At 31.4% G+C, this 21,647-nt stretch overlaps 2 protein-coding genes across 2 annotated transcripts; both read right to left on the bottom strand.

The window, feature by feature from the left end:
* Nucleotides 1-9,369: 9,369 nt before the first annotated feature.
* On the bottom strand, nucleotides 9,370-11,260 carry LOC105779658 (protochlorophyllide reductase). The gene is made up of 5 exons (XM_012603509.2): nucleotides 11,094-11,260; nucleotides 10,926-11,012; nucleotides 10,248-10,782; nucleotides 9,789-10,147; nucleotides 9,370-9,692 (listed from the first exon to the last, which is right to left on the bottom strand). The coding sequence occupies exons 1-5, from the start codon at nucleotides 11,145-11,147 to the stop codon at nucleotides 9,537-9,539; spliced, it is 1,191 nt and encodes a 396-aa protein (XP_012458963.1). The 5' UTR covers nucleotides 11,148-11,260; the 3' UTR covers nucleotides 9,370-9,536.
* A 3,085-nt stretch (nucleotides 11,261-14,345) lies between these two features.
* LOC105779659 (ethylene-responsive transcription factor ERF054) lies at nucleotides 14,346-16,007 on the bottom strand. Its single transcript, XM_012603510.2, has one exon. The coding sequence runs from the start codon at nucleotides 15,594-15,596 to the stop codon at nucleotides 14,565-14,567; it is 1,032 nt and encodes a 343-aa protein (XP_012458964.1). The 5' UTR covers nucleotides 15,597-16,007; the 3' UTR covers nucleotides 14,346-14,564.
* Nucleotides 16,008-21,647: the final 5,640 nt, after the last annotated feature.

Here is a 21,647-nt window from a genome sequence, read left to right as displayed (position 1 = left end):
AATTCGTCTCGATGATAAACACATATCCGTCGAACAAAAGAAAATGATAAGTGTTAACTTTAATTTTTAAATATTATTTTAGATTTTTTTTCATTTATGCAATTTTAAATAATTTTTATTTTCTTATTTCTTATAAAAGTTTGTAGATCGGATATTGCAATGCTATATCCGTAATATGCTTGGTCCTCCATCACCGTTGATAGAGAATTACTTGCGGGAAGCGGGTTTTTGGCACGTGGTGACTATAGCCCGGGGGTGCAAGTTGGACCCGAAACTCATTAGTGCGTTGATAGAGAGGTGGAGACCCGAGACGCACACATTCCATCTTTCATGTGGAGAGTGTATTATCACTTTGGAAGACGCGAATTTGTAATTGGGATTGTCGGTGGACGGGTACGCAATCACCGGGTCTGTTCAATCTAGTGATTGGGGAGCAGTATGCTACGAGCTTTTGGGTGTTATTCCGGATAATATTAACGGAGGTCGGATCGAGATGAGCTGGTTACGAGACACATTCCCAGAGCCGGATGATGATTCTACTGAACTAGAAAGAATACGATATGCTCGGGCATGCATTATTGAGATAATTGGAGGTTTTTTTTATGCCGGACTTGTCACGAAACCTTGTACATCTGAGATGGCTGTTGAAACTCGTTGATTTTAGAACAGCTAGTGAATTGAGTTGGGGGTCTGCCGTGTTGGCAACATTGTACAGAGAGATGTGCGGGGCGACGCGACCGAATAAAGCGAAAATCAGAGGTTGCCTATCACTATTGCAATCATGGGCACGGTTTCGCTTTCTATTTTTACGTCCTCGAGTGGACCACCCATATACATTCCCACTCATAACGAGGTAAATATTATATTAGATTTTATAATTATTACGTAGATTTAAAGTATAATCGTATGCTAAAAATTTATTTAATTAGGTGGAACCATTCGGCAAGTTATGTTGGATTACCTACCTCTCTTGAAGATATACGGCTTCTATTAGACCAACGGTTGGAAGCACAAGTAAGTATTAAATAAAATAGATATACATAATGAGATAGTCGATTCGTATTTAGTATTTATTATTTAGTATTTAGTATTATGTATATAACTAATATTTCCATCATGTTCATATAGTTTCAATGGACACCATACGAGGATCCGGTAATTCGAGCAGTAATTTCAGATGAATTCTTTCAAAATCCAAGCATTTGGCATGTGAAGGTCCCATTGGTCAATTGTGCTATCGTGGAGATGCACCAGTCAGACAGAGTATTACGGCAATTTAGATTCTGACAACCGATTCCCGTGGCACCTGAAGTGTTGGATGATTATCACAGAATCGACTTACGGTAATTGCATACGGATTGGCCGAGATTCAGGTCACACTATATCCAAATATGGAAAGATCGATATGATTATCTACCTACTCAGGAACCGATCATCGTTCCAAAGTTAGCGTGCATACCGAAATACATGCCATGGTTTAGGATCTATGGCAAGCCATATCTACTGTCGGAAGAGGAGAGGCGGCAGTAATTGCGTGTCCAAAGGGAACGACGTGGCCCTTTAAATCTAAGAAGAAGGGACAATGACGCAGGCCCATCAACAACGCCTACACTGTCACCGGGCCCAACACTTCAACTGACGACACCCATAGCACAGCCTTTTTAGATGATGCCAGGTGCGTATCCTAGCCCTTTTATGTATCCTAACCCTTATATGTTTCCTTTTTCTAGTCCTATGGCAGGTTGGAATGCATGGCCCGGTTAATCTCCATTTTCGATTACTCCGAGTGGACCATCGATCTATAGGCCGTCGTTGCACGAGGGATCGCACGAGGGGCCATCGGAGAGTTATTCTTTTTACTAATCCCCATCACCTTATGGGTTTCAAACAACTTCGCCATTAGTGATGCAAACAGCTCCACAGTCAGTATTCTATTAAGGTGGGTCATCCTCCCAACACCGACAACCAGATCCCCTACCGGAGGAACCAAAATCACTGTCGGAGCAACCACAAACCCCACCGGAAGCTGGACAAAGAAGGAATCCAGCGTGAAACCGTCGATGACCTCCATGTGGCATTGAATCCAACGGGCATGGACATTGATTTTTATTTTAATATATTTGTATAAATATTTTGAATATTTTTATATTATTTCATGTAATAAAATAAAAGGTTGTTTTGAATAAAGTAATTGTAATTTACTTTTATATTTTTAATAAAATAAAAATTCTTTTAAATGAGGTAATATTTTTATATTATTTCATTTAATAAAATATAAATAATACAACATAGTTTTTTACAACAACTATCAACTATTGCGATTTAGACATGATCTACTTGTATGGCCTAGGTTCCTTCACCATCCGCACAACTTCTGCTGATTGGTTGTTTCTCAGATATCCATATTGTTACGTATTCTAGTCGAGCAAGGTCGACCCTTTGATTTGTGACGCAATTCTCTATCCGGTAACAGTTTAAAGGGAGCAAGCGATACAGACGGCCACTTACGTTCATCTGAGACCGGTGAAAATACGTGTCTCCAAACATTGTACAATGTATTCTAATTTGTACACTTCATGGACATAGCTCATGGGATCCAGACGATGATTCTGACAAGCTGCAATTATATGAGCGCATGGATAACGAAGTGCGTCTAACATCCCACAGTCGCAAGTCCTATTTCTCACGTGTACACGATGTTGCCCGCCAGTAATACCTTGGTGCGGTCTGTCAAACTCCGTCACATGAAACCATAAGTTGTCTCGATCGTGACACATTGTGTGCATGGTGTTCGCTTGCGCTTTCGCCTTGTTAATTTCTTACAATACCTTCCTACACCATACATGACCTCCCTGCATTTGGCCTGTATAACTAACTGCCCGCTTTTGAAATAGCGTCGCTAAACGAAAATATATCTCTCGCACAACCGATGTTATCGGTAAATGGCGCGTTCCTTTTATAACAGAATTTATACACTCAGCCAGGTTTGAGGTTACATGACCATATCGTAGGTCACCGACGTATGCTTGTGTCAACTGTTCGAAAGGTATGTTACAAAAATAGTCCACGCCTTCGTCGTTAACTGAATACAAAAATGCCAACATCTCATGAAAATGATCTTTACTTATTTCATACTCTGTCAATATAAGTTCATAGCAAATATTACATACCACTCTTTCATTTAGAATAAATTCAAAATGACAAACGAAATTATATTAATAGAGACTAAATACCCATGTTGGTCACCTGTCATCATTCACTTTTAGATGGATATTGCCTGTAGTAGTTGGAAGCAACATGCCTTAGGCAATACCGATGGTGTATGCTCTGTCATAGGCTTCCCTATCGCTTAATTGCAGCTAGTATTCCGGTGCCCCGATCCAAAATAACGCAGATATCAGGTTGGGGGTACGCATGCTTCCTTAACCTAGATCGAAAGAAATCTCAGTCATCAGTTGACTCCCCCGGTGTTATTGTAAACGCAATTAGAAAAATTCTCCCACTGCCATCTTGTGTCATTACTAGCAATGGCCTATGGGTATATCTACCAAATATAAAGGTACAGTCAATTTGTACCAATGACTTGCAGTATAAAAATACGTCTCGGTATTGCTTAAAGGTCTAGAACAGATGTTTGAACACTTGCATCCATAGAGCACTCGGTCGTTTTAGTATGCATGTTCTATTTCAAGGTCTATTATACAACCTGAGACGTATCTCTTTAGCACTTGACACTACTGCCATATTTTATTATATGAAGCGTCCCACCCACTATGCATCTTCTCTAACATCTTCTGCTTAGCTATCCAAGCCTTGCGGTAAGAGGGTGTGTACCCCATTTGGCTACGAATATTGGCAATTAAGACGAGCACTAAAGTCCTAGGATTTACCTTCACCGTGGGAAGTATTAAGCTAGCTAACATAGCTAAATCCATCTTGGATGATCTTGTGAAATACATGTCAACGAAGTACGTTAAATAATACAACATTACATAATAACAGTATTATTTAAAAACCCTAAATATTATACCTGCAGCACATGTATGTAGACCTTTGTACTTTTTTATCTCCCACAACCCTGTCCTTTTCCTCAACGAGGCATAGATTTTCCATGAACATGTACCATCTTGCACTGCATACTTCGCCTCAAACTTATCAGATTTGGATTTAACCACGTGGTAGTTAACGTCGTTATTGATGCTATGTTGTTTCAATGCACCAAGAAAACTATTTTTATTGGAAAACTCCTTACCAACTTCAAATACACCCGAATCCAATAACGAACTTGTACGATCACGCATTCTGTGTGGTAGATCTGGAAACTTCAATGCATTATCTTCAGATAGATTGACATTATGCATGTGGGCTGGAGGCGAGTATGCCCTGAATCGTGGATCTTCTTCTTCATCTGAACCCCCTTCAACATCTTCAGGTTCGGTTGGAATAGGCTCCGGTTCAGAAAATAATACAACTTCTGCACCATCAGACCCGAGCTCTCGAGGTGGATCCACATCGGACTCATCTTCTAACCCACCATCATCTGCAACGTACGAAGTCCCCTCACCGGTGGACATCGTAAGGAATACATCATCTCTTCTTCTGGGCATTTCATAACGTCCCCAATTGGATGTAGATTGCCAACCACTAGAAGTTGATGTCGTTCCCCAGTACGTATTTCCAGCATCAAACATTGACCCACCGATGTGCATGTCCCATCCACTAACGGAGTGTCGTACAAGGGTTGTGTATTCCATACCGCTACCAAACACGGGCGGTTTCGTGTTTTGTAACCCACTAACAGAGTGTTGGGTAGGGGTCATGTATTCCTCTCAAACAGTAGTCGCAAATGCATCATTTGGCAATGCAAATTGTACATATAACTCAATATAGGGTGCTCCACTAGCGAGATGAGTCTGCACCATTGCCTCAAAGCTACAAGCACCTTTAATGTCGAACGAGTCATATGTCACCAGATCAACAGAAGCACAAAATCGATACCTAATAGACAAAACTTTCATTGGCGTCGTTCTGAATATTTTACACCTAATTCTTTTACGAAATTTTGTCAAATTAATGTTCTGGTTAAAAACCAGTCGCACTGTATTCTCCGATAAAAAAACAACACCGTTCTCGGTGTGACGAACCTCACCATCATAGTAAATAACAGCACTAATATGTTCACTCATCTTCAATTTCTATCCTTTTTAGCCTCTCTAATTTTTTTTTTGCTGTAACTTATGCAACTTGAGAAGAAAATTCGGCTCATTTATAGCCTCAGGCCAAATAGGAACTACTGTAGCAAAAGAGCGTCCACGTGGGAGCTTCTTTCAGTACTTTTGCTGACATTGCATCTTGCTTGAAGCATTTTTGACACTATTTGCTCAGAAACTTCTTCTCAAAATTATTTTTTCAGAAACTACTGTAGCAAAACAGCGTCCACGTGGGAGCTTCTTTCAGTACTTTTGCTGACATTGCATCCTGCTTGAAGCGTTTTTGACACTATTTGCTCAGAAACATTTTCTCAAAATTATTTTTTCAGAAACTGCTGTAGCAAAAGAGAATTTTAAAAACCTAATATAAAAGAAATTCATTATTTTAAATTAATAAATAAAACTAAAAGTAATTAAACATTTAAAATACAAAAAAGAAATATCATGTCATCTTGGAGTAATTTGTATAACGTTTAACAAGTTCATGTACCAAATAAAAAAAGGAGATTACATACCAAATTAGGAAAAAGAATCAAGTTTAAGTACCAAATTAGACAAAAAATCTAAATACCAAATTAAAAAAAATGTCAAGTTTAGATACCAAATATTACATTAAACCAACAACTAATAAACATTATTATAGACTACTTTTATCTTTTCATACATTTATATAAAATTTATTTTAAAAACAATTTAAGCTTAAAAGAAAAATGTACAAATGCTAGGATTTAAACCTAGAAAGATTAAGCATCTTAAACTTTTTTTATTACAAAGAAATAATAGCCTATAAAATGCTAAGGCCGAGCAACCATCTCACATCAAGCACTTTGAAATTTCAACTAATACCTCATTGATATAATCACATCTATTATGTCCCGACAAGGGCGAAACCAGAAATTCTTTTCAAAGTGTTGGAATTAAATTATAAATTTTTTTAGAAATTTAAATGTAATTTAATCATATATTAATTTATAATTAAATTATTTTGAAGCGACTAAGTAATTTTTTTTTCATATTTAGGGGGACCAAAGTACAATTTTACCATAGATCAATTTGAAATTTCATTATTTTTAGAGGGATTAAACTAAAATATTTCATTTTTAGAGGCCAAGACTCATGCTAGTGTCACAGACAGCAGTTCAAAGCCCGTGACCATTGCACTAAATGTATCCCATGGAGGTCTACCGTTTAGATGGGGATCATTTGGCCTATAAGAATTGACCCGATTCAAAGAGCTGGAGAAACCTGTCAGATTGAAGCCTAAGCGACCCAATGATGAATATATGGCAACATAGGCTACCTTGGTAATTAAGGGAACTAGTCTTAGAATATGGAGGGAAATCATATCTTGTAAGATTAAATAGAAGTTGATTATGTAAATTGATTATGTAATCTTGTAAATCTTTTGATTTAAGGGATAGGTTAATCTCGTCCGTCAGTATAACTTGATCTAGATCGTCGGTTTTGAGGGAGTTCAACTATAAATAGAGAGCCTCCCTTCACTTGTAACTCACTTCATTCTTTCATTGTTTCTTGTATTCTTTGAGAGGAAGTAATACAATTGAGAGCATTTACTCAAACACCTTTGTTCATAACTTTCTTTGGCTTTCTGTTCCTTTTGTGCCTTCTTTTGGCAGTGTTGCTCCCGCTATATAAATTGGTGCCTTGGAGAATTTCTTTGTGAATCATCAATTGTTTAGTGGTTAGGCTGACTTAGGTGTGTTTGCATAGAAAAGATCGCTTAAGGTCACACGAAATGCGAGACAAAAGTTCTAACAACGTGAAACTAGCCTTTAGCTTCTCCTCAACCAACTCAATTGTAAAGTAACAAATATTATTTTAATTTTTTATGGTATTTTTATATTTTTATATACAATCTAAAAAAATACATATTGATGATAAGATTTAGGGTCCGTTTGTTTACATGTAAAAAGTTTTACGAAAAATATTTTACGAAAAATATTTTCTGCATTTTAATGTGTTTGTTTCACAGAAAACAACTTGGTCAACGGAAAATGACTTATAGGTCAATGTAAAATAAACCATTTTTCCTATAAAAAAACTTAGTCTTTTGAAAAGCGTAGCTCATTTTTCGAAAAAAAATTCCTCTATAGGTAATTTTATTTTCATATAAAATTAACTTAAATCAAGTTAATATTATTTTATTGATAATAAATTTTATTTTTATTTTAAAAATATTAAAATAAAATATTATATTTTAAATATTATTAAACATACATATTTAATTATTTATATTTAGTCATATAATAAATTATTAATATAATTAATGTAAAATATTATTTTAATAAATTGTTTAATATTTCAATTTTATTTTAATAATAAATTTTAAAATAATAATTTTAAATAATAATCTGAAAAATTCATTATTAATATTTTAATAATAAATATTTATTACAATTATAAATATATTAATAATAAATATTTTGTAATATAAAGGTTAAAATATGTCGTAAGTCTATGTACTCTTCATAAATTTGCAATTTAGTCTCTATACCTTTATTTTCAAGAATTTAGTCCCTTTACTTTTCAAATTTGGAAGTCAAGTCCAATTGTTGACATTGCTTTTTTTTCAATTTTGTTGATGTCATATTTTAAATAAACAAAATACTGCTTTGATAGTCATGTAGCTAAAAATGACATTGTAATGAACCTAAATTTAACAAAATATTTTTAATATATGCAAAAACAATGTAAAATATAAATTTATAGATATAAAATAAACTCAATTAAACAATAAAAGATAAGAAAACTCAAATGTATGTTTGTTTAATTGAAAATGCTTTTATGAAATATTTTAAGAAATCATCAAACAATGTAAAATATTTTACATGATTCATCCAAACATTAAAAATATTAATTTTTTCATAAAAGTAAGTCATTTTCCAGAAATCATTTTCTAGAAGACATTTTCAGTGAAACAAACAAACCCTTAAACTCAGAATAACAAAATCTTTATAAAGTTTTATAAAAATAAAATTGAATAATAACAGTTGGCTGGTGACTTGTCAAGTTTTGATTGGGGGACAATTTCTTTTACTAACGGTGGGTAACAAGTATGCAAATTGACCAAAAAAAAAAATAGGTGTCTACTTGAGAAAACGGGTATAGTTTAGGGGTAATTTTTTAGTCTTATAATAACTCTCACATCTTTTAACAATAAACATAACTATTTAATAGTTATCCATTTGAATAATTATGATTTTTTGTTAATAATTAATTAACATAATTTTTAGTAACAACAGATATAACTTATCACCATAAATAGTAATAACTTTTGGTTAATATAACTTTTGGATCATTGTTACCTTTCCAATTATAACTATTGGAAGGTAAAAGTACCAAGGAGACCCTTGTACTAAAAGTCAGATTGCATTTTGCCCCTCTACTCAAAAAATGGACAAATTAGTCATTCTATTAAAAATTTCATACATTTCTACTATTAAAAACTAGCTATTTTATGTCAGCATAAGGTACACATGACATATCACTATATGCCAGTCATGTCAGTTTCTAACAATACAAATAGATGAAATTTTTAATAAAAAGAATCAATTTAATCTTTGATCTAACGTATAGGGACTAATTTACCAATATTTTGAGTAAAAGAGACAAAATACACTCTAACTTTTAATTTTGAGTAAAAGAAACAAAATACAATCTGACTTTTAATACACCTTTACCGCTAAAGTATTAAAATTATAAATATTTTAAAAATATTCCACAAGGGGAATATCCACAAGGGGAAGTACCAAAAGAGACCTAAACTGTGAAGTAGAATACACAATACCCTCAACATTGGTTTGCTGCCATATGTACCGAGTCAAGACGTGGCTACAAGAAGGAAGCCAATATCACAATGGCAAAAGCATTTCAAAGGGTGTCCAAGTAGTGGTATACTGTGAGCAGCCTCTACTGAAATTTACTCTGTTTTTGTTGTCTGATGTAGAATTCTTTTACCAATGGTAGTGCTTTACTCATCTCTTAACTTGAATGAAAATCTCGATCCCCTGAATTAACTCTAATGCATGTTTGCTTTGAGTTCTAGATATGTACAAAGAAAATTATGCACTATCATGTACAATACACTGGTTTATTGCCTCATAGATTACTCACGCTTTGGTTGAAACTGCAGTAATAATTGACAAAAGCTTCAATTCCCATATGTTTTAGCTGATAGAAATGACAAATAATAGGATAACTTTCTGTGTTTTGTAATTAAGAACAAAACCTGTAGCATTTACAAAATTGGAAACATAGGTAAATTATATTTATAGTTTGTCTATATATTCTCATTTCGGTGCCTATTTAAGCCAAACCAACCAACTTCTCGCTAACCTCCCACAACTTCCGTGCCTTCTCCGCGTCACTTGCCTCTTTTGAAAGCTGGTTTTCGAATGATTCTGAGTTCTTGTTCCAACTCCAGTAAACACCTGATTTTGTAAGACTTGGATCACTCACAACCTGCAACAGAAAAGGCTTGTTTGGTTCATATGCAACCATGTAAGTAAGTATTTTATAACTGTACATGTGAACATAGAATGACATGTTTTAATTGACCTGTGCAAGTCTGCCCCCAGCTTCTTCTTCCGAAACATAGCCTTTCGTAATGTACTTTTGAAACGGTGGGAAGAGAAGACGGAACAATGGAATGTGTTCCCTAAACAGACCTGTTGTTGCAATGCAACCGGGGTAAAGGGAGGCAAAGGTGATTCCGGTTTCCTCGTTGTACCGCCTGTGGAATTCTTGCATGGTGAGCATATTACAAACTTTGCTGTCTTTATATGCCTTGGCACCATCAAAATCTCCTCCATCTATCATGGCTGAACTCTGTATTCCATTCAAGCCTCCTGCAAGACCTCTAAGGTCCCCGAGGTTAGCTTTCGGTGGCACATTCCCGGCCAATGTGTTTGTGTTTCCTGGAATCGCATTGAGAGCAAGATTACGATTTATCGATTTGCAAAATACATCAATAGTGAAATGTATTTAGAACTTCAATAGTGAGATATAGACTGGTACCTGTAATTGAACCGACAATAATGAGACGCTTATAAGGATAATCTGACTGCTTGAGGTCATCTAGGAGTAGCCTTGCTAGGAGGAAATGACCGAGATGGTTTGTTCCGACGCTGAGTTCGAACCCTTCGGCAGTATAAGTCGGTTCCTTAGCAGTTGGCAAGTACACAGCAGCATTGCAAACCAAAGCATCAAGCGGCCTGCCCGAGCGACGGAAGGTATCCGCAAATTGCCGCACACTTTCAAGCGACGCAAGGTCCAAATGCATCACGGAATAATTCTCCTTCGTAATGCCAACCGATTTAGCAGCTTTCTCAGCCTTGAGAAAATTTCTACACGCCATGATTACATGCCATTCCCCTGTCTCGGCAAGAGCCTTGGCTGTCGCTAGGCCTAAACCGGACGACGCACCGGTTATTATCACAGTACCCTTTCTCAAGGTCTTCTTCCCTTGTGGAGCAGCCCGATCGACTGCCGGTGTTGTAGCAGCTGTTTGTGCTCGAACAATTCCGGCAGCTACTCCCTTTTTCCTGAGTTCCTATAATTGAAGTCCATTCAGTGTACCAAATTGTAGCTATAAACTATGACAATCATCTGCTAATAATTTCATCTATCACTATCAACACTCTAACATGAAACCCATAAAAAATTTAAGGAACAGAAGGATAATTGGGTGTTTACCTGAGTTAAATGAAGAGGAAAGCTGAAATGGGTTGAAAATGGAACACCAAACAGAGTTGTCTCTTTAAGACAAGCATTGGATTTGGCCTGTAGGATGCAATCAAAAAAAGCTAATTGAGCTTATGTTTGGGTATATTTTGTAGAAAGTGAAAGTAGATAGCAACTGACCTCTTTGAGAATGGAGATGGTGGGTGGGAGCAATGAAGCTGCTTGGAGAGCCATGAACCCGCTACTGCTAAGCTAATCTGATGGGTGTACTAATGTTGTTTGTTGAGATTGGAGAGAGGCAGATAAGATTGGTTTTTTCAGGCATCTTGACAGACAGAATGCGCCATGTCAGCTTCCATTATCCAATCAGATTTCGAGTTTTGGATTTGTTTCTGATTCCTCTTCCCAGTTCACGCTCTAGGCTTTTTGGCCCGGAGTTTACAGGCAACAACAACCGATCCAATGGGTTGAGGGAGATACGCATTTTTATTTGGGTTTAATTTTTAGTGAGTTGGTGCGATATTAACTCAATTATGAAATAATAAAATGAGTATTGATTTTATAAATTGGGTCACATTTTATGAGTATTTTTTATTTAGGCTTAATATATGGATTGCTCCTAAACTTGTTTACTTTTCTCAAGTTAATTCTTAGACTTTTTAAGATTAACATTCGTTACATCAATTAGTCCATACGATTAACATCATTTGTTTTTATAATTGGATGATGTTCTCAAATTAAACAAGGGAATGCCATGTTTCTTTTTTTTAAATTACAAATTAAAAATATATTAAAATTCAAAACAATAAACCATTTTAGAAAATATATAAGCATTATATATAATAAAATTCAAAAATGAATATACATAAAATTAGAATACTGAAATTTCAAAAATATTTTGAAAATTTAAAAGAAAGAAAAATAAATATAGTTAAAAATTACAAAATTCAAAAAATATTTTAGAAATTAAAAGCAATAATTGACTGGCCAAGGTCAATTTCCTTTTCTTTTTTTGAAATTAACTTCTTCTTTTTGAATTTTTATGTTTTCACTTTTAGTGATTTTCTAAAAGTTTAAATATATTTTTATTGTTTATTTTAATGTTTTTAAATATTTTAAAACTTTTTCAATTTTTATAAATTTTGAAATTTAAACTAATTTTTTGAATTTTTATATTTTATATATTTTAAATTGTTTAAAGATGAGGACGTTTTGGCACATCACCCAATTGTTGAAAAATAAACAAACAATGTTAACCATTTGTGTAACAAAATGCCAATTTTAGAAATTAATTTGGTCCCAAAAAATTTACCAAATTTAAGGGTCAATTTATATATTAATTTTTTTATAAATCAATAAAACTTACATATAGTGGGATTTGAACTAAAAATCATATAAATTTAGATTTCAACTTTATCATTTCATCTAATGCTCTATTTAGATTTTAATAATTTTTAATAAATATATTTGTTATATAATTTTTTCACCCAAATAGTTGGCTAGTGTGATATTATAACAACAACGGAATATATTTATTATTTACAAAAATATTTGTAAGTGATTGGATTTAAACTCAAAACATTATAAGTTTTAATATAGTAACTTTAATATTCCAATACAAGCTATATTTAGTTGCTATATCAATTTTTTTAAAAAAGTCATCAAGATCATGGGTGTATTATAATATAATAAACACTAAATTAGCAAAAAAAGTAATAGTTTATTAATTTATATTTAACAAATAAGCAAAAATCTACAATTCAAATTTATGTATTTACCACTAATTAAATTAATTTCTCAATTATTATAATATAGGATGATCAAACTTTGACAAGTTAGAGTACATAATTTTTTTTAATTCTCATAAAGTAAAGGAAAGAGATGAATTTTATAATCAGGGCATAGCTAGGGGTTGGCAGGGGTTCCAGTCCCCTTAAAATGGAAAAATTTTCATTCAAGTCATTTAAAATTTTTAAAATTTTAAATTAATAAAAGTAAAATTACACCTAAAATGATAAAATTTTAATTTAATCATTTAAAAATTATAAATATATAAACTATTAAAATAGTAAAATTATTTTTTTACTATCATAAAAATTAATTCTCTTACAACAAATTTCTAACATCGTCCTGTGAGTTAAGCTTAAGATATTTTCAAAATCATTTAATAAGTACATGATTCCAATATTTTTAAAATATGCAACAAGGTTAAGATATTTTTAAAAAAAATCTTGATTTGATATAATAATAATAATAATAAACTCTGGTTCATCATTATCCCGCCGTCAAAACATATAAAGTAATAAACGGTGAAGTCATGGGGCGGTGGATGGTCCCATCTCTTACCCCCGTTTTCAGTCAATCAAAGCCTATCTTCAATTCCAATTCCAATTCTTTGATTCCTTGATTAATTAACGCTGAATTTGCTTTAACTTTGATTCCCCTCGCCGTTATCTAAAGTTTAACCACATGATTAAGATTCAATACAAACTTATTTAAAGTCAAACTATGTGCCTTCGGTTTAGTAGTTTTATTACTTCTTGACTTGATTATTCCCATTTATTTTTAATTTCTTTATTAGTGGGTTAGGGATATAATAAATAATATATATATTATCGGAGTATCAAATACTAAATAAATTTGTTAAACTGAAATATTATTTTTAAATGCTTATTATCTTTTAATTTATGAGTTGAAGATTATAAATAGTAATAAACATCTATGAATAATTATATGAATATTAATATTATCAACAAATCACTTGATTATTTGTGGAATTAGTAAAAATTAACGTGATTCTATCATTTGAAATATGATACAGTGATCAAGGGCGAATCCAGGGAGCTAGCAGGGGACTCGGCCCTCCTAAAATGATTTTTTTTTTATTTTGGCTTTTTAAAATTTTAAATTAATAAAGATAAAATTATACTTTTACTCTCCTAAAAATAATAAAATTTTGATTTAATCCTTTAAAAATTATAATTTAATTTATTTGACTATAATTATTAAAAAAATGAGATTTTGAGATTTTTTAATTTAAATTTAGATATATTTTAATTATTGATATGACTGTGGAGTATAATTTTTTTTATAATTATAATTTATTTCTTACTCTTATAACATTTAAAATTTTAACTTTTAGTACTATTGAATAAGAAAAATCGAAAATTAAATGGAATAGAGATGTTTAGATGATAAATTAAATTATAATAAATTATTTAAAAAATTCAAAAAATCCAACCCAATCAAACCGATATAACCCTAATTGAATTAAAATTGTGGCCTGCAATTCCTTAAAAAAATTGTAAATGGTTAGAATATTTGAAAGTAGGCCAAAAGCAATCAAAATCTGCCTAGCTATTGGCCATAGCATTTACTTGCAAGATTGGCATTTCACAAGTCAGTAAAATGTTCTGTATCAAAATACTACAATTTTGTTCAACAACTAAGAAATTTAAGCAACTTCAAAATGTACATATGATGGTAGATTTGATTCCAGGCTCCTAGCAGAAAAATAAAGCTGGAGATGGATATGACCAATTGAGAAAGGAGATCACCAAACTGTCTCCCTGCACCCAATTGGATTTTATAACTACACATGCAATAGAAACAGGTTAAGAAAAACTTGCTTACTGCTAAATACTAATAGCACTAAAAGAAGGGTTTCTTTGGACAAGAAGTGGAAGAACTGTCTTGTTGTTTTTGGTGATCAAACTCACTAAAGTCTTGTTGGTTTTGATTGGTGAAACTAAGGTTTGACGGTGAAAGAAGGTTGTTTGCAGCATCTATGTCGTCCCATACAGGATTTAAAGGCCCCCATTCTTCTGGGAATGCATTGAACCAAGCCTCTGCCAATGCCATATCTTCCCACATGGATGCCTGAGAACCAGAATCACCTTCCTCTGCTGTCATCTGCACCATATCTTTAGTTGTAGGCTCACTGCCAGGATTATCTCCTTGAGACATCGATTCCATATTTGCAGACTGCAATTTTGGACTTTCATGTTCTTGTTTTGGGAGGTTCTGGTTTTGGTTTGGTTCTGGTGAACTTGGAGAGGTATCTTTATCTTTTTTGAAGAAAAGCTCAGGGAAATTGAGCCTTGCATTCTTTCCTCTCAACTTGAATGCTTTCCTATCATAGGCTAAAGCAGCATCTTCAGCTGTATCGAAGGTGCCAAGCCAAAGGCGAGTCCTTTCTCGAGGAAGACGAATTTCAGCTACCCATTTGCCCCACTGCCTCTGCCTTACGCCTCTATAAAGCTTGCTAGTATGTATAGGCTGCACTGGTTGCCCCAACCTGCCCATCATCCCCCCTCTTGGACTCAAATTCAACGCACCACTACAGTATTGAAGAAGCTGCTGCTGCTGCTGCTGGTGGGGCTGAGGACTAAAGGAAATCATGTGTTGTTGATTTTGTGGCTGCCATGGGAGGGACATTGAATCAAAAGAACCATCAAAAGCAAAAGGAAAAACTAGTCTAGAAGATGGCAAAGAAGGATAAGAAACAGAGGAATGAACAAGGTGGTGGTGTCGACGTTGAGGGCTACGGATCTTCTTAAGAGGTCTTTGTGAAATGGAAGCTTCATCAAAAACTGGCTTCCATTGCTGCCTCTCCAGTTCCACCCCAAAATCAACACCCTTGCCTTTGGCAATCTCTTTCACCTTCTCTATCTCATCAGCCATTGATACTGACAAAACACTGGCTCGCTCTCTCTATATATAAAGAAAACTTTGGGGGGTAAACTTCCAGATGGGACAATGAAGAGAAAGGTGGTGGAGAAAGATTCAAATGTTGGTCAGAAGATTAAAAAAGGAAAAAGGGGAGACCATGTTTAAGAATCTTGAACCAGAATTAAATATCGAATCCTATGAATCGAATGCCCAGAATCAGATACGATTTTCAGGATCATAGACCCCATCCTAAAATTCCCCAAACTCTGTCCCATGGTGATTAAAAACAAAGAGAGCGAGCTTTACTTCCATGCTCACCTTTTATTTACGGTAACCATAATAATGTGTTGATTTCGTGTTTTACAGCAATAATTTTGAGAAAGTTTTGGAGTGGAGGAGAAGAGATGAGTTGAAAACCAGGAGAATTATAAAAAGGCAAGGGTGAGGCTTCTTAGAGGAAGGAATACAGATTTTTTTGGTTAAAATATGATGTTAGTCCCTGTACTTTTATAGAATTTGAGATTTAATCTCTATACTTTAAAAGTTAACAATTCAATCCTCCTATTTTTTCAACTTAAAAATCTTAGTCAATCATTATCTTTTTTCGTAGTTCCCATCAAAATTTGTCACTTTTACTATGTTTGTTTTATAGCAATCATATATCATATCATGTGATAACACCTTAATTTAATATATCACATTGATAGATTTTGACAAAAAATACTGACAAGATTAATAATTAGATTGAGATTCTTAAACTACATAAGTAACACTTTTTTTTTTCATTTTTAAGTATAAATACTAAATCTTAAATTTTAACAAAGTATGTTATGCCTCCAACCATAGAAAATAACGGATGACAGCTATTAACTCCTTTAAGAATCATCTCGACAGAATTAGTCGAGTCCGACTCAATCACTAAAGACATTTATTCTGGTAGTCCAAACAATATTACAACCATGGAAGATCCCCAGAGCCCAATTAGTGCAATATTACAATCACTTAGACCTTAAATAAATGGATAAACATAGTTCAGTGTGTTCAAACGTACATTCTCTTATATTGGCAATAATACCGATGGCAACTAAACTAAAACTCTGCGAACACCTAAATTAATAGTTATATACTAATAATAAAAAAGAATTATTGCTTGTGGAGCAGGTTAAGTAACCTTATAAATATTTTTTAGTCCCGTTTAAAATTAAGATAATTGTAAGTTGCATACAAATATCATTTCGTTTATTGTTTAATGATTAAAGTATCTTATCTTATTATCTACAATTTTGCATATGATTATAATGTTAATTAAAAGAGATTATTTTGTTGTAAATGATGACTTCTTTTTCAATATATTTGTAAATGTTGTCTACAAATATACTACTTTTATATAGATATTTATTTTTATATTTTTTTATAGTATTGTTTCTAAATCCAAATTACTGTCAAACCCATCATTCGAGGAGAAGATATTGTATGAAACTGTAATTCCACGTCATCCCTATCCCTTTCTAATAGGAGAATGACAAATCAAATTTTTCCTCCTGATATTCAACATTTTCCTCCTAACAAAATTCAAATCCCACTAAAAATGTTAAATATCTGGAGAAAAAATATGATTTGTCATTCTCCTATTGGAAAGGGATAGAGTTGACGTGGAATCACAGGTTCAGACAATCATTTCTCTCATTCGAGATTAAATTATGGGGTATTTCCTTTCAAAGCCTAGTTATTAAAAACAATAGGCTTAGTTTATTTCATTGAAAGTGTGTTTAAAATTATTTTTAGAAACAATTTATTTTTCTGAAAAGCTAATGTTTTCTAATGTTTAGATAAATCTGTGTAAAATACTTTCTATTATTTGATGATTTCTTGAAAATATTTCATAAAGTTGTTTTCAATGAAACAAATTAACATACATTCGAGATTCTCTTATCTTTACATTGTTTAATTGAGTTTATTTTATAGCTATAATTTTATATTTTATATTGTTTTTGCATATATTACAATAATTCATTTATAAATGAATACATAAATTAAATATATAATATTACTCGATTATTAAGTTGAAATATTAAGAGTCATAAATTGAAAACAACTAAAGTGAAAAGATGATTCCTTATTGTGTAAAATAAAAGATTGAATAATAATAATAATAAATTAGCTTCCAAACCACAATTAGTACTACATAACATTAAATTAATAATATTATCCAAGTGCATAATTAGTAGTACACCATATGATGACTACAATATTTGTTTGAATAATAATAAATTAGCTACAAAAAATAGTAGAATAAAGATTAAATAAAAGCTAATTTATTATTATTCAATTAGTAGAATAAAGGGGCTCAAATCTATGGTAAAATCGTAAAACATGAATACAATTAGGGAGACTCCATTCTTAGGGCTCCAATCTTTTAACTTCAAAATTCAAGTTAGTCATTGGTTATTTTCTTGTAATTTTTATAAATTTGAGGTCATGGGAGCTTGACTTAACTAGGCCATGTACTAATTTGTAAAACTGTTAAAGTTTTAGAAAGTTATCATTGTTGATTTCTTGAAGTTTTAGGTGTGATAGATTTTAAGCTTTGATATGAGAAAGGGTACATTAGGGACTAAACTAAATAAAATGTAAAATTGACTGTAAAAATGTATAATAATGAAATCGAATTCAATTTGAAGCGTTAAATCAAAAGTTATGCTAGTCTCGATTTTAGGGACTAAATTGAATACATTATAAAGTTTTATAACTTGATAATTGAATGTAAATTGGTTGGTTATTGATAGTGTTATATATTTTATATTAATCTATAGCTAGTGTTGGCTAGAAAATGTCGGAAGACATTTTATTAAATAAAACATTATCAATGTGGAAAATGTCTTACAAAAAACAAATGTGTAAACATTTTTAATATGTTTTATTATTAAAAACAAAATTTTTATTTTATCTATAAATGCGTTTTTCAATTTTAAAAGTAAAAACAATTTTTAAAAAAGTAAAAATAAAAAAATATTTTGAAAAACTAAACGGAAAATTTTCAAGTTTTTATTTGGTTTGAAAAATATTAAAAACATGTTCACCATTGCCCATGTACCATCTTGTCCCTAAATCAAGGAGTTAAAAGCCTTATTTTAGGCTTTTTAAGCCCAAGTTCAAGCCCATAATTGCTTTGGGTCATAGTCTAGCCCACAACAAGTTTTGGTCTATAGGCTTTGTACATGGTGAAATGCTGTGAATAAATTTTGGATTTTATAAGAATAATTTATTTTAAAATATAATTTTTAGGAGAAAAAAATATTTTATTAAATTAGTTCGCTTATAATACAACAAAAATAATTATGAAATATATTTTTTTTGTTAAATTAGTTCTCAAATTTAATAAAAATTATAGCTATTTTATATAAATAAACATATTGATTATATTTTATTAAATAAAAACGATATTGGTTAAGATATTATTTTAATAAAATATTTAAATTTCACATAAAATATTAATCCATTTTATTAAATAAAATAATATTTAATCAGTGAAATTAAATATATCAATTAAATAAATTATTAAATTTTTAATTAAGTATTCTACTATTAATTTAAAACATCGTAAACTTATAAATTAAAGACTCAACTTAATCACTCATGATTAATTAATTAATTATTCGCCACATTAACGAACAAGTTCCCACTAAAACTTCTTTATATAATTTTAAATTCTTATTTTGGTGTTTAAATAATTTCATTTAATTTATTAATAAAATATAAATTTTATAACGTGACATCAACTATCTCAGTGTAACATCCAAATGTTGTTTTAAGTGTATAACTGTCACCTTCCTATTACAGAAAAAAATCTTGATAGACAAATAAGATTTCTATAAAGAATGTTGATTGTATTAGACATTTTTTATATTGAGTAGAGGTGATCATAGACCGAATCGAGTCTAGGCATGATATTAACATATTTATTTTAGTATAAGTTAGTAATAACTTAATTCTAATTGGTATTTTTAGTCACTCACATAACTTCTTTATGAGAAAGATAATTTTTTTTACTTATTTTTAAATGTCTTTTTTTTAAAATACTCTTCTTTTTAATTTTAATTTTAAATTTATACTAATTATTTTAACTATTTGAAGACATGTATTAAATAAATTTCTGTTCTCATATTTTGATGCATGTTATCATATGAAAAACACTTGCTCTGTCTCCCACTAAAATGCTACCAATGCCATCAGGTGGTTGGTGCAAGTAAAGTAATCCAACTGACGAAGTGCAGCAATAAGATTTAACGTTGAATTAATTGTACTGAATTTGTGAAATAAATAAATAAAGTGTACTGAATTGAAAATTTGCAAGGATTGCAAAAGCATTTCAACTAGCTATTTGATTTTTCTTTTTAAAGAAGTTTCAATATTACAAATATAATATACTTACATATATATGTAAAGTAAAAATAAAAAATATATATTTTGGGAAATTATAACGTAGAATTAAATCAATACGTTTTTTATTTTAATTTTTTTATCATTTTGCTCTAAATTTTTAAATTTTAGCCAAATTGTTTTTTTTCAGAAAAAATTGATTGAATTGTTTTAATGGCACTAACATGACAATCCTTATGCTAGTCTATATGTACTTTCATTCATTGTTAACGTGGATATCTTTTAATAACTTTAATAAACTTTTCCTTTTAAATTCTTAACAATTTCTTTTTTTAATTTTTATGAAGTACACGTGAATTGTCACATCAGTTAGCAAGCCAGATTGTTAACGGTTCGATTAATTTTTCATCTAAAATAAAATAATTTAACTAAAATTTGAAGGTTGTAGGCCAAAGCAATAAAAGAAAAAAAATTAAGGCCAAAGTAAAATAAAATGTTAAAGACTAAATTTACCATTATATCCTTTTTTAAGTCTCTAAATCTTTATAATATATCTCTGTGTAGTTTTGGTTTGTTAATAAAAATTAAAGAACCCTTAAATAGGAAGAGAAACGTGTTTCAACGCTTTCGAACCCATGTCTTTCTGCATTGACAATAATTTCGATGCCAACCGAATCAAGACTTACTCAACACCATATATAACCGTTCAAAACATGCTTGGCCTAAAATATGGATCTTAAAATTTTTTCAAGTCCAATCATATTAATAAAGGATTAATTCAAATATATTTAGACCAATCTCTATTTTTAAATTTTAAAAATATGTTAATTTTATTTAATATTTAAAAATTTTATTATTTTATTTAAAGATTATTTTTAAAATTTAAAACATAAAATTAATATCTTTTAATATTAAAATATAGTATTATGTATTTAAATTTTATATGATATAAATTACATAATATATCAAAATAAAATAATAATATATTTTAGGATTGAGAAACTTTGAATATTAAATTTCAATTTTGCAAGTCTAATAATGTAGGTCCAACTTCGTATCTCTAGTGATCCCAATTAATGGCTTTCATTTTCTTCTCTCCTCTAGCAATTTCTTAAATTCAGTCTGGTGGTTGGTTGGGGATACAATTTTTTTTTAACATTAATTTTATTATAAATTCTTATTATATGTGTTTTAAGTTATTCATAATTTTTTTTCCAATCCAATCGAGCTAAGACTCAATCGAGAGTCTCAACTCCACATTCTCCGGCATAGATAACAATATCGATGCCAATCAAACAAAAACTCAATCGACTTTCATATCTATTTTATAATTTATAAATATTAATTTTTAGAAATTCGTAATTATCTTTCTCGAGTTGTTAAATATTTACCTTATAAGTGCATGAGTGAATTGTTTGTCCAATACATGCAAAACAATTGGCGTTTCCTTCTAATATGCATTGTCTTTCATTTCTTTTAAGTCTAAAACCACACAAATAAGCAAGTGTGTAAAGTTAGATAATTGAGGCACTCCCCAAAAAGAAAAATAGAAGTCCCAAAATACAACAGCTGTTAGGCATCTGAGCCGTGGGAGTGGCAGCCGAAGTTGATGACTGCTAACCAAAAATCCAAGTGCCATACAACCCATATCAACCCACGCTCACATTGACTTAAAGGAGCCAA

This window comes from Gossypium raimondii, chromosome 4, assembly GCF_025698545.1.
Source record: "Gossypium raimondii isolate GPD5lz chromosome 4, ASM2569854v1, whole genome shotgun sequence".
NCBI classification, from domain to species: Eukaryota; Viridiplantae; Streptophyta; class Magnoliopsida; order Malvales; family Malvaceae; genus Gossypium; species Gossypium raimondii.
This window is presented reverse-complemented; position numbering and strand designations above follow the sequence as displayed.

Coding starts and splice junctions, on each gene's coding strand:
- LOC105779658 (XM_012603509.2), bottom strand. CDS start 11,147: ATGGCTCTCCAAGCAGCTTCATTGCTCCCACCCACCATCTCCATTCTC. Junction 11,013..11,093: donor CCATCTCCATTCTCAAAGAG/GTCAGTTGCTAT, acceptor TGCATCCTACAG/GCCAAATCCAATGCTTGTCT. Junction 9,693..9,788: donor CTGGGGGCAGACTTGCACAG/GTCAATTAAAAC, acceptor TTTCTGTTGCAG/GTTGTGAGTGATCCAAGTCT.
- LOC105779659 (XM_012603510.2), bottom strand. CDS start 15,596: ATGGCTGATGAGATAGAGAAGGTGAAAGAGATTGCCAAAGGCAAGGGT.